Below are 12,192 nucleotides of genomic sequence, written 5' to 3'. Positions count from 1 at the left end.
CGGTAATTAGATAGCTGAATACCTTCTCGTTTGCTGGTAATCGGTGAGTGGGACTAACTGGAGAATATAGTATATTGTAGCATGTTATATTATGATTGCCATGCTTGTTAGATATACTTATTGTTGTGATTAGTTAGTACCTTGTGATGACTGCATGTTAGTTGATGCCTGTCTGCTGGAGCCCAGTGCGTCCCTATCTTGTGGTAGCCTAATTCGATAGGAGAGATCAACCTGCGGGTTGGGTTCCTCATGTGGTAGCCTATTTGCATCCGTGTAGTATATGTTTGAATGACGCGTACGTCGCGTGTGGATGATTTATGCAGCACGGGATGTAGGAGGAACTTCCGGTAAACCCCAGCCCGATCAACTGGAGGTTAATGGTTTGGCCGAACCGCCGGAGTCTCTGTAGACTGCACTACTGGGTGATGTTTGTGTGTTAGACTATGTGACATGATTAGTATAACACTTATGTATGCTATGGCCTGTAGCTAGTCGTACTCACTTAGCTTCGTGCTAATTCCCTTCCATCTCCTCCCTGCAGGTTATTAGCTTTTGTAGATTATGATTTTGGGGAGAAGACGGGCATGAAGATGTTATGTTTGACAGGAGTCAACTCTGATGTTGTCTTGCTTTATGAAAACAATAATCTTTTCGTAAATATGTCTTCTCTGTATATACAAGTATTTTGTAATGATACGTGACACATGTTGTATTAACAATAGTTAATGTGGATATCGTATTAAATTAATATTATGCTTCCGCCACGTATATATAAAAAAAAAAAAAAAAAAAACAGCGGTGTCACATCGGGCCTCCTGTATGGCTGTAGGGCCTAATCCCTAGAAGAACACCTTACCCGGGACCTCCTAGATAGCTACGAGAAACTTCTCGACAGAGCCTATGTTTGGTTAGATACGAAGGAAACTGCCAGAACTTTCACATACGAAGACCAATCCAATTCAAAGTGAAAGGAAAAGTCCAGTCACCGAGAAGAAAGGCATGGGAAAAGGGAGGATAAAGGACGTTATGCCCCCTACAAAAGGGAAAATAGCGCCGGAATCCTAGGGACACTCATAAAAACTCTGAAGGAAATCCTTTCCATGAAAAAGGCAGCACAAGCCTTCAAAGCGCGGCCAAAGTTGGCTAACAAAGGAAAACCCAGAGATACTAGCAAGTTCTGCGACTTCCACAATGACTATGGTCATGAAACAGACGAATGCATTCAGCTGAAGCTTGACATCGAAGATGCAGTAAGGTCAGGGAAACTTTCGCACTTGGTGAAGGGAATTCGAAAGACAACGAAGGCTTCTGAGCCTGTCATCGAATACAAAGATCCTAACACGGGTAAAGTAATCCTAGCCATAGAGAGTTGCTTCACAGTTGAATCCCAATGGCATTTCAAAATAAACAGACCACACTAAGTCATTGACTTAGAAGAGATCTCCTTCCCTGCGCTAGATACTCTCACGCCTTCTGATCAACCAGTCACGATCAGTGGCATGATATTCGATAGAGATGTACACAGAATCTATCTCGACAGCGGGAGCTCATGTGACATTATGTTCGAACACTACTTTCAGCAGCTCAGCCCAACGATTAAGGTACGGTTGATGCTGCCACGAGTACCCCTAGTTGGCTTCTCAGGAGAAAGGTGCTGGCCAATAGGCGAAATAGACCTTGATTTCACCATCGGAGAACCACCAATGACTCGAACGGAGACATTAGACTTCGTTGTTGTTCGAGCAAATTCACAACATAACATTCTGCTAGGGAGAATGGCAATGATGAAAATGGGAATCGTGGTATCCACTGTACGTCAGCTAGTAAAGTTTCATACGAGCCAAGGAATAACCAACCTCCCATCAACCTATGACTAAGGCAAGGTGGTCATGGCTATCAAGGAAACTCTGGTGAATCCCGGAGAAACTATCCTTGAAACCAAGGAAGAGAGCTCGCACGAAGAGAAGGTATCCATTAATCCTTTCTTCCATGAGCAACAAATTACCATCGGAAGGCAATTACCTTCAGATTTGAAGATGGGACTTCGAAAGTTACTTCAGTGCAACATGGATGTCTTCTCCCGGGAATATAAAGATATGACGGGGATACCCCGAACTCTAAATATCCAGGGAACAGAAGTGATAACGGAACACAGGCTCAACGAATACAAGCACTTAGAACCTATCCGCTAAAAGAAGAGAAATTTAGCTTCGAAAATGGACAAAGCTGCATGTGAAGAGGTGAAAGAGTTACTTAAGGCAGGAATAATACGCGAAGCCAAATATCCCTCTTGGGTGGCCAACCCAGTAATGGTTAACAAATCAGACGGAGGTTGGAGAATGTGTGTTGATTTCACCAACATCAACAAGGCATGCCCAAAGGATTGTTATCCCTTGCCCGAAATAGATTGGAAAGTGTAGTCGCTCAACGGATACAAGTTCAAATGTTTCCTAGATGCCTATAAAGGGTACCACCAAATTCAAATGGCAAAGGAGGATGAAGAGAAAACCTCTTTCTACAACAGCAAAGGCATATTCTGCTACCAAAAAATGCCATTCGGTTTAAAGAACGCCAGAGCAACCTATCAAATGTAAGTGGATAAAGCCTTCCATAAGCAGTTGGGCAGAAACCTAGAGGCCTATGTCGATGATATGGTGATCAAGAGCGTTGGGGAAACTAACCTCTTAACTGACATAGAGGAGACATTTCAAACCCTAAGGTCAATCAACATGAAGCTAAACCCAAAGAAATGTTCTTTTGGTGTTGAAGAAGGGAAGTTCCTTGGGTATGACATAACGAAGAAAGGAATCCAGGCCAACCCGGACAAAGTCGACCAAATCAAGGAGCTCAAAGTTCCTGATACTTTGAAGGAAATCCAAAGCCTAAATGGAAAGTTGGCATCACTTAGCCGTTTTCTGTCAAAGGGGGCTGAGAAGCAACTACCATTCTTCAAAATCCTTAAGGATTGCTTGGGCAAGAAAAAAATTACCTGGACCACCGAAGCTGACCAAGCCTTCAGAGAGATGAAGGCATATATTTCAGATCTCCCAGTGTTAACCTTTCCAGACAAAGTGGAAACCCTATATGTCTACTTAGCAGCATCCAAAGAAAGTATCAGTGTCCTACTAATCACAAAAAGAGCACAAAGCCAAAATCCCATATACTTCGTTAGTAGAACTCTCCAAGGGGCCGAAGTCAACTACCCTGGGCTAGAAAAACTAACACTGGTGCTAGTGCACACTGCATGAAAGCTCCGAAGGTATTTTCAGGCACACCAAATCATCGTTTTAACAAACAAACTAATTCGAAAAGTGCTCATGAAACCGGAAAAATCTGAAAGAATGGCCAAATGGGACATTGAGTTGGGTGAGCATGACATAGAATTTCAAGTGAGAAACTCAATCAAAGCATAGGTCATGGCTGACTTCATAGCCAAAACAATCGAAGAAGGAGAAATGCCTTCAACGCAAATCATCATCCCGCCAATCGAGCACAAAGAATGGAAGTTATTTACGGACGGAGCCTCGACCTCTGATGGCTCAGGAGCAGGACTCATGTTAGTAAGCCCCGAAGAAAAAGAATTCACTTACGCCTTACACTTTGAGTTCAGCACAACAAACAACGAGGCAGAATACGAAGCCCTGCTTGCTGGACTAAGGCTGGCAAGAGATCTGAACATACAACATCTCAAGGCATTCGTCAATTCTTTACTTGTAGTGAATCAAGTGACAGGGACTTTCGAGGCAAGAAGCCCCACTATCCAGCAATACTTGGCAAAAGCTAAAGAGCTCATCAGACAGTTTACAGGCTTTGAGATAGAACATGCCAGAAGGAGTCAGAAAAAGAAAGCAGATGCCTTGAGCAAACTTGCCTCCATCACCTTCGCTCACTCAGCAAAAGAAGTCCTGGTCGAAACATTAGAACGAAGATCTATAGAAGCTGAAGAGGGTAATGACCTCTATCCAGACGAAGACAACACGTGGATGAAACCAATAAAGGATTACCTAGCATATGGGCTATTACCTGAAGATAAGGGGGAGGCAAGGAAAATCAGAATCAAGGCACCTTCGTACAAGCTTCAGGATGGCAAGTTATATAGAAAATCTCTCCTCACCCCATGGTTGAGATGTGTGGGACCATCCCAGGCAACCATTATCATCCAAGAAATGCGCGAAGGAGTGTGCGGATTTCACGCAGGGCTAAGGTCTATCGTAGCTAAAATCATGAGGTTAGGATATTAATGGCCAACTATGCACCAAGACACGGTCACTACCTTACAAACCTGTGAGTCATGTCAAATTCATGTGAAAGTCCCAAAGCAACCCAAGCAAGAACTCATATCCGTACTCTTAGCATGGCCATTCGCCAAATGGGGGATCGAAATAGTGGGACCGCTAACAGAAGCTCCAGGAGGAATATTGTTCTTAGTGGTAGCGGTGGATTACTTCACCAAATGGGTCGAAGCCAAGCCACTAAAGAAAACAACAGGAAAGCACATCGAAAAGTTCGTATGGGAACATATAGTGTGCAGATTTGGGATTCCCCAAGAGATTGTTTCAGAAAACGGTAAGCAGTTTACTGAAGGAATATTCCCCAAGTTTTGCGAAAGGCTACAGATCAAGCAAACCTTCACCTCCGTATACCACCCACAAGGGAATGGACAGGTGGAAGTTACCAACAACGATCTCATTAAAGGAATTGAGAAAAGGCTAGGCAAATGCCATCAAGGTTGTGTTGAAGAATTACCACTAGTGTTGTGGGCTTACAGAACAACCCCAAAAAGAAGCAACGGAGAAACGCCGTTCAGCTTGGCCTATGGAAAGGAAGCAGTCCTTCCTGCAGAAATCCAAGTGTTAAGTAATCGAACTGCAAACACAGAGGATAATGAAGAAAATCTTCGTCTAAACCTTGACCTGGTCGAAGAGAGAAGAGAAGTAGCTCTCATTCGAGAGGCTTCTTACAAGAAAACCATCGAGAAATATTACAAGAAAAGGGTGAAGCGCACAACCTTCAAGGTAGGAGATTACATCCTACGACTTATTTCCACCAGCAAAGTGGAATACGAAGGAAAATTAGGAGCCAATTGGAAAGGTCCATACGTAGTCTCAGAAGCCTTCGGCAATGGGTCATACAAATTGGAAGACACCTCCGGAAAAGCCATAACTCACACATGGAACAGAGCCAACCTGTGAAGGTTTTACTTTTAAGCTTGTTATTTCTTTTCTTATTATAGGGGATAAGATGTAAAAGGTAGTCGAAGTCTATACACTTCCTACACTAAACTTAATGAGATCCACTACTTTATTTTGATCATTCCACGCATATGTTGTTTTGTCGGGTTCAAATAAAATAATTATACACCCATAATGGCAACAAGAAAGTGTAGATGGACATAAACAAAGTAAATGCAACTTGTGTCATAGAACACTAAGGCATCGTATACATATAATAATTTCCTCCTGATTATTATAAATCCGCAAGTAAATAGTTATTGGGACGCCAAATGATATTTACAAGGATATAGCCAAGCATTATAGAAGTTTCCTTCAGAGAAAGAAAACCAATGCTACAAACAAAATCACGCTTTTCGAATAGTAGAAAGCAAGCATGCTAAAAAATGTGCCCCAAGTACGAGGGCACAATCTGGATAAACGTTTTCTAAAGTAAAGAAAACAAGCAAGCGCATCGTATAAAGTCTCCTTTACCAAGAGGAAACTAATGCTCTAGAGGCATTCCATAAAAAGGGAATACCAAATTACTTTAACTCCTACTTCCTGCATACAGAAAAAGAAAATAGAATATCTCCTTTACAAAGGACTAATGCTACACAAGGTATGCCATAAAGGAAAATACTACTTTAATAAAATAAGAAAACAAAGTGATACATTTTCTTTAGCAAAAAGGGGGAACCATAAGATGTACCCCAAAATGCGTTCAGACATTCACTCAAAAGAATGAATCAAAAGGGTATTCACCAAATGCCAAGTGATACCTTGATAATTGAATTATCAAACATTTCAAGGCTATGCAAGTAACACAGCCAGCATAAGAAAGTCCCTGCAAAAATAATATTTCACGCACCATAACATGATCCAATATGACATAAAGCATACAGAAAATACAGAAATAATCAAAAACTACACAATACAATGGCATTCAAGTCACAAGCATAACTACATTGTCCAGAGGGCACAGAGGCCAAATACTAAGTATTCAACAAGGGTTATAAGCCATAGATTACAAGATTAAAAAAGGAACGCAGGCCCCAAATCATGATGATTGTTCAAAAGGCATAACAAGCCATAAAAAGACTAAAATTGTTCAAATCACTGGCACTACGGCCACCATCACAAATAGCTATCAAAAGAGAACCACTATTATCAAAGGATCAAAGAGTTAGGGTTGGGATTGAGTACCATCAACAACCAGTTTAAGCAGATCCATAGGTTTTGCATCATGGTGAGCAGCAACGACGGCACCATAGTTAAATTGGGCATTGAGCAGTTTGTCACATGCAGCGTGTCACACCCCCAAATAGGGTCAGGGGTAAATATGACATTTCAATATCATCACACAAATATATAAGCGAGAATGACTCTAAATGAGACGTTTTATAAAAACATTAATTGTATTGCAGCGGAAACGAGATAATGTTTTACATGATAAACCTAAATGTAATTAATAATTGTTAAACAAATGCTAAGACATAAATATGTGGACTTCAATGTATCAGCTAGCAAAGCAACATAGGGCAGCACATAAGCAAATCTTCACCTGAGACAAACATGCTTAAAATGTCAACACAATGATTGAGTGAACATCATAGGTTTATATAATCAATAAAGTGTTAGACCACAAGATTTAGTTCAAAATATCAATATGCCATGAGTTATAATATCGAGCTAAACATAAACCCCTGACACTGCGTGTGTGTCGGTAATCATTATTATGTACCCCCTTGACAATCGGTCAATGGGTAGAGACTTCACTCTCAATAGGCCTACTCACAATAATTAAGCTTGCAACATTTCAATTTCAGCAATTAACAATATTATGGTGGGGATTTGCATGTAAGAATACAAGTTAACAAAAGTCTCATGAAGTTGCATATCAAAAAGTTTAGGCACTTGTGTCTAAATTGTAAATCATTTAAAATACAAGCATGTGTCTCACTCCAAGATTTAGAAATACATTAAAATATGTAAAAACGGGGCTATGAGTTCACCTTAGTAGCAAGTAAGTTATTTCACGCAAAGAAAAATGAGCGGAGTAAGTGGCTAGATATCTCAACCTAGAGATATAACGTTTGATTAGTTATTTGTCTAACAGATAAAAAGTGTGTTTATTAATATAGCAACTATATTAACAGTGACGGTTCACGAGAAAAAAAGTTCCTATTTCTCGAAAGTTTCTATTTTCGGAAAGTTACTATTTATGGAAAGCTTCCACTTAGAGTGAGTTTCTAGTTTAAGAAAATTCGGGTTATAATCCTTCATGTTAAGAAGTTATATAACTGATATTGAAGCTTCGGTGCTATCAAGTAAGCCAAGGGATGACCAGATGTAACCGGGTGTCAGAAACTTTCAGTTGGACTATAAGTCAACAACCTTTCGTTTAATCCAAAATCTTTATCCCATAATGACAACCTAGACATCATCCGAGCATGACCTTAAGTAGCGGTGAAGTTCGAAAGCCATACGTTATCTTATTAATTATAACATTGACTTATTTTGTGCGTATATGAGTACGACATGTTTGTAAGTTATTTATGTATAATATAAGTTCTTATATTTATAAGTTTTATTATAAATAGTAATTATTGTTTTAAAAATGTACATAAGTATTCAATTATTATTTATTATCTAAATAAGTTAACATGTTAATAAGTTTATTATATGGTTAAAGTATCTTAATATTTATTATTTTAATAAATGTATTCATATTTATTTAATAAATCCAATATATATATATAGGAATATATATTTTCTAAATATAAAAGATATACAAAATCTTTGTGTTTATCTTGTAAAACAAGATAGTTATAATATATAAATTAAACATGTTCCACTTACCTTATAAAGATGTAAAAATATATTTGTAATAAAAATTTATACAAATTCCCGTATGTATAAAATTTTGGGATTCAAAATCTTGTTTTAATCATAAATAACTCGTTTTAAATCGAAAAATCTTGTTCCATATATGCGTTTTTAATGGTTTTGAATGAAGAATCCAAATATGAACTCAAAATAAGAAAATAAGACTTTTTCAGTTTCTGAAAAATTAAGGTTTTAATAAATACGAATTTAATTATCCTTAAAACAAGATTAGCAAGTTTAATAATTGAAGATACTTGATATATTCATATTTATATGTTATGTTTTAGTAAAACAAGTTGAATAGTAGATCTACCTCAAAAGGAGATGAGCGAAAAGAAAAAAATAAAATCCGATAGCGGTGGCGGACAGCGACAGGGGCGACCGGCGGTGGTGGTTGGTGACGGTGGTCGGCGGCGGTGGTTGGGGACCGGCTGAAACCAAGAGAGGGATAGGAGATAGTTTTGTGTGTATTTTTGGAGTTTAGAATAAATGAAAAACTAAGGAGCTAGGGGGTCTATTTATTGGGTGGAGATTTGGGTTAGGTAACTTTTTCTTCAAGAACAAGTTAAGGTTTAATTAGGAAGTTTTTTAGGAAATATGCTCTAGAATGTTCCATTTATTTATGGATAAAATCTTTTTTATTTATTTTTAAAGATTTGATCTTATCTTAAAGATTTGATAATATCTTTTTCTTTAAGAACAAGTTTGACATATTCTTGGCATATTCTTCACTTGGAAAATTCTAGAATAATGATTTCTTTATTATTATTAAAACCGATTATTAATTAAATATAAATAATAAACTCAGTTTTTAAATAAATTAATTATATAATTATATAATTTATCATTTAATTAATTAGGTTACCTTATAGTTTTACATTTTATATAAATGAACCTTACTATTTAATAATTTGTAATATTAACTAAAGTTAATTATATAATAAATATAAACTTTAATTAATATATAGTGTTGTCTAAAAATTTATGTTTAGTCAACCTTGATTAATTTATATAGTAATATCATATTAACCACTATATTAATTAAGCATGCAGAACCCTATGGGTAAAATAGTCATTTTCGAATGGAAAAATGAGGGTTGTTATAGTATCCCCCCGTTAAAGGAAACTTCGTCCTGAAGTTTTAAGTAGACTTCTCGGATGCATCGGCGATTGAGAAGAGATGGGGTATTTTCGTTTCATTTGGTCTTCACGTTCCCAGGTATACTCGGGGCCTCATCGTGAATTCCAACGGATCTTAACAATAGAAATATTGCTTTGTTCTAAGCGTTTGAATCTTATGACCCATAACTTATACAGGTTCTTCTTTGAAGTGCATTTTATTATTAATGCGGAAGTAATCCAAAGGAATAACAAGAGTTTCATCCGAATAGATTTCCTCAAAAAGAGAAGATGATAATGCTATTCACGCATTTCAGTAATTCGGATACATGAAATTTCAGAAACATTACATAGCTTATTTAAAACCTTGAGCGTTTATGCCGCAACTCTAAGGCAGACAAACAGATAGGAGTTTGTGAAGATTAGAGCCATGAAGTTTGATGCATGGCTTGTGTTTAGAGATGGTACAAACTCCGAATTCTGAAAGGTAACCATAGACATGATACCTTTAGTTTCTAAGAAATGTATAATATGAATAGACGAAACGAGATGTCAGCTGAGGAGTCACTAATTAGGCTTACATGCAAAGCAAGCCATAATTACCTAAATGCCCTCAGGATGGTATGAGTGATTAATGAAAGATATCGTTCAGTATATTATAATACATGTGAACTTATCCTTGGAAATAGTTTTTGATAGCACGTTGTAGAATGTAACTTTATGATCATGATTTCAGTTACATGTCGAATCAGAGATCGAAACTTGACTAGGATAACATCTAGTTGCAACCCACAAAGAAGGAAATATTTAGAGTAACCACATAAATGCCATAACGTTTAAGGTAACTCCTTTAGAGAGGGTAGCGAGGATTATAAATAATATTTCTAATAGAAAACCGCATGAAAAGGTGTGATCTCTTAATGAGAAAGACGTTCTCGCATGGATGGCGAGTTGATCTATCATTCACTTATGAGTTTAAGTGCAGATGTGAATCATTGGCTATAAAGAATTGTTTTCACAGGTGAGGAAATCTTCGAAAAATGCTTTCTCGTGCCAAAAAGATATTAAATCATAGGATTGATGTTTACAAGGGTGTTGTGGTTTAGCCGTGAAATACCAGAAGTAGAAACTTCCTAGATGAGCTTAATGAAATCTCTATCCATGATACCAATGTTAGCCTCCCTTAAGGATAGGTGTGACCACTGTACGTATCTTAGACACTGATTTCACAGCCGGCATTTATGCCACAGCCGATCCCTAAAATGAATAGTTGATGAGCGCAAGAGGTATGTTTTGTTCTTGCTCAGAGGATAAGAGGAACTGTGATCTAATCATATTGTGGAGTAATTCGAAAATTTTTATATAATAAGTCAAAGTAATTTTAAAAAAGTTTGAGACATTTTGATGTGACAGTAATAATGAAACGAAGTTCTTAGTAAAACTGAAGTTATGTGAAACGTGTACTATTTTAAGAAAAATAACGTTTGAATTCATATGTAAAAGAATTGATTTGTAAAAATGTAGATATAATTTGATATGTACTAGTCAAAATAAGTAAGGGTAAATTTTATTTACTTTATTATATACGATTTATAAAATTTGCACGAATGACAGTAAATGAATTTATTTTATAAAATTTCGAGAGGATCGCACAGTAAAATAGTGTGTGTAAAATTTTGGTAAACAGAATTTTCATATTTCGGAGGTTACGAGTTAGAAAAAGATTGTTGACGATCACGTGAATGATTTTTGAAAATTTCGGGTGATATTTAAGCAACAATGTTACGAGGTAATGAAAACTATTGAATTTAAGTGTGGTTAATGACTATTATAAGTTCTTCGAATTCAAAATGTTCATGTGTGAAGTTGTTACTGTCAAGTGAGATATGAATGATGGAGTATGAGAACGTGAAGTTAATCCCATGTTGACTTTGAAATGCCAACAGGTCATGACTAATATTGGACTTGGAAGGCTGGCTGTAAGTGCCCTTATTATATACTCATGGATTGAGTCCGTCATTCACAAATATTTCATAATAACTTGAGCATGAATAATCTCATGTTCACATAGACAGGTATGAAGACACGCTAATGCAGTGACTTTCGACTATGTGATGATCATTGAAAATCAATTTATCAAGTCCTCGCTAAATCTGTGATTATTGTCGGGATGGTATGAATTTCCACAATGAGTAAGGGCGATGTAAGGACATGGTGTCACTTGCCTATTGTTAGAACCATTAATATATGATCATTTAATGATACAACTAACATGCTTTTAACACCAAAGAGAAATCTTAAAACGGTTAACGATTTCAAAGGTCGTGACTTATTGTTTAGGTACAACAAATCACGTGATGTTTGACCTTACGTAACGTAATGATAATCATATCAATGCTACCTTTGGTCATATGGAGCGTGTGAGGGTCACATGTTTTTTCAATATTGTGAGGGAAATATATATATACTATGCCCTTTGCTAACCCAAAATATGGATACGCTAGAGTATGATGGGATTCTTTTGATTTATGTGGTAATCAAAAGATACCCGTTGGTAAGTTCTACCATGGTAAGCAGCGTGTGTATCAGAAGTATATAATGGTGTAGTAGGTAAATACCTAGGTGAATGTGGTGTTTATAAGAATCAACTCTTGAAAATTCAAATTAAATCCTAGCGAGTGATTGTCTCTTATATTCGATGGGTTTTCTAATGGGTTCATAAAAATCTAAAACAGGAATGTAGTTATAGATAATAAGTGGCATACTTCGAGGAAATTTCAGGGGTGTCACTTCAGGTTGCTTAAAAATATGCATCATTCCTTCCAGCGAGGATATGGTGGTGATTAAGCGTGATAATTAAGCGTCAAAGATAAAGGGATAGGTTGTTTAAGAAAGAATGAATACAAAGTTTTGCAACTTTTATGGTATATGAGGGATTGTTAAACTACTCATGGGTATGAGATAGATAGTTTGG

The 12,192-nt window shown here is 37.0% G+C and overlaps 2 protein-coding genes across 2 annotated transcripts; both read left to right on the top strand.

Annotated features, from left to right (window-relative positions):
- The first annotated feature begins 1,100 nt into the window (after positions 1–1,100).
- LOC139875569 (uncharacterized) lies at positions 1,101–1,877 on the top strand. Its single transcript, XM_071862902.1, has 2 exons — positions 1,101–1,344; positions 1,459–1,877. The coding sequence occupies exons 1-2, from the start codon at positions 1,101–1,103 to the stop codon at positions 1,875–1,877; spliced, it is 663 nt and encodes a 220-aa protein (XP_071719003.1).
- Positions 1,878–3,416: 1,539 nt separating this feature from the next.
- On the top strand, positions 3,417–4,241 carry LOC139875568 (uncharacterized). Its single transcript, XM_071862901.1, has one exon. It carries the CDS (start codon positions 3,417–3,419, stop codon positions 4,239–4,241), a length of 825 nt encoding a protein of 274 aa, XP_071719002.1.
- Positions 4,242–12,192: the final 7,951 nt, after the last annotated feature.

Source organism: Rutidosis leptorrhynchoides, chromosome 11, assembly GCF_046630445.1.
Source record: "Rutidosis leptorrhynchoides isolate AG116_Rl617_1_P2 chromosome 11, CSIRO_AGI_Rlap_v1, whole genome shotgun sequence".
Lineage (NCBI taxonomy): Eukaryota > Viridiplantae > Streptophyta > Magnoliopsida > Asterales > Asteraceae > Rutidosis > Rutidosis leptorrhynchoides.
The sequence above is the reverse complement of the archived record's forward strand: the minus strand, read 5'-3'. Positions and strand labels throughout refer to the sequence as shown.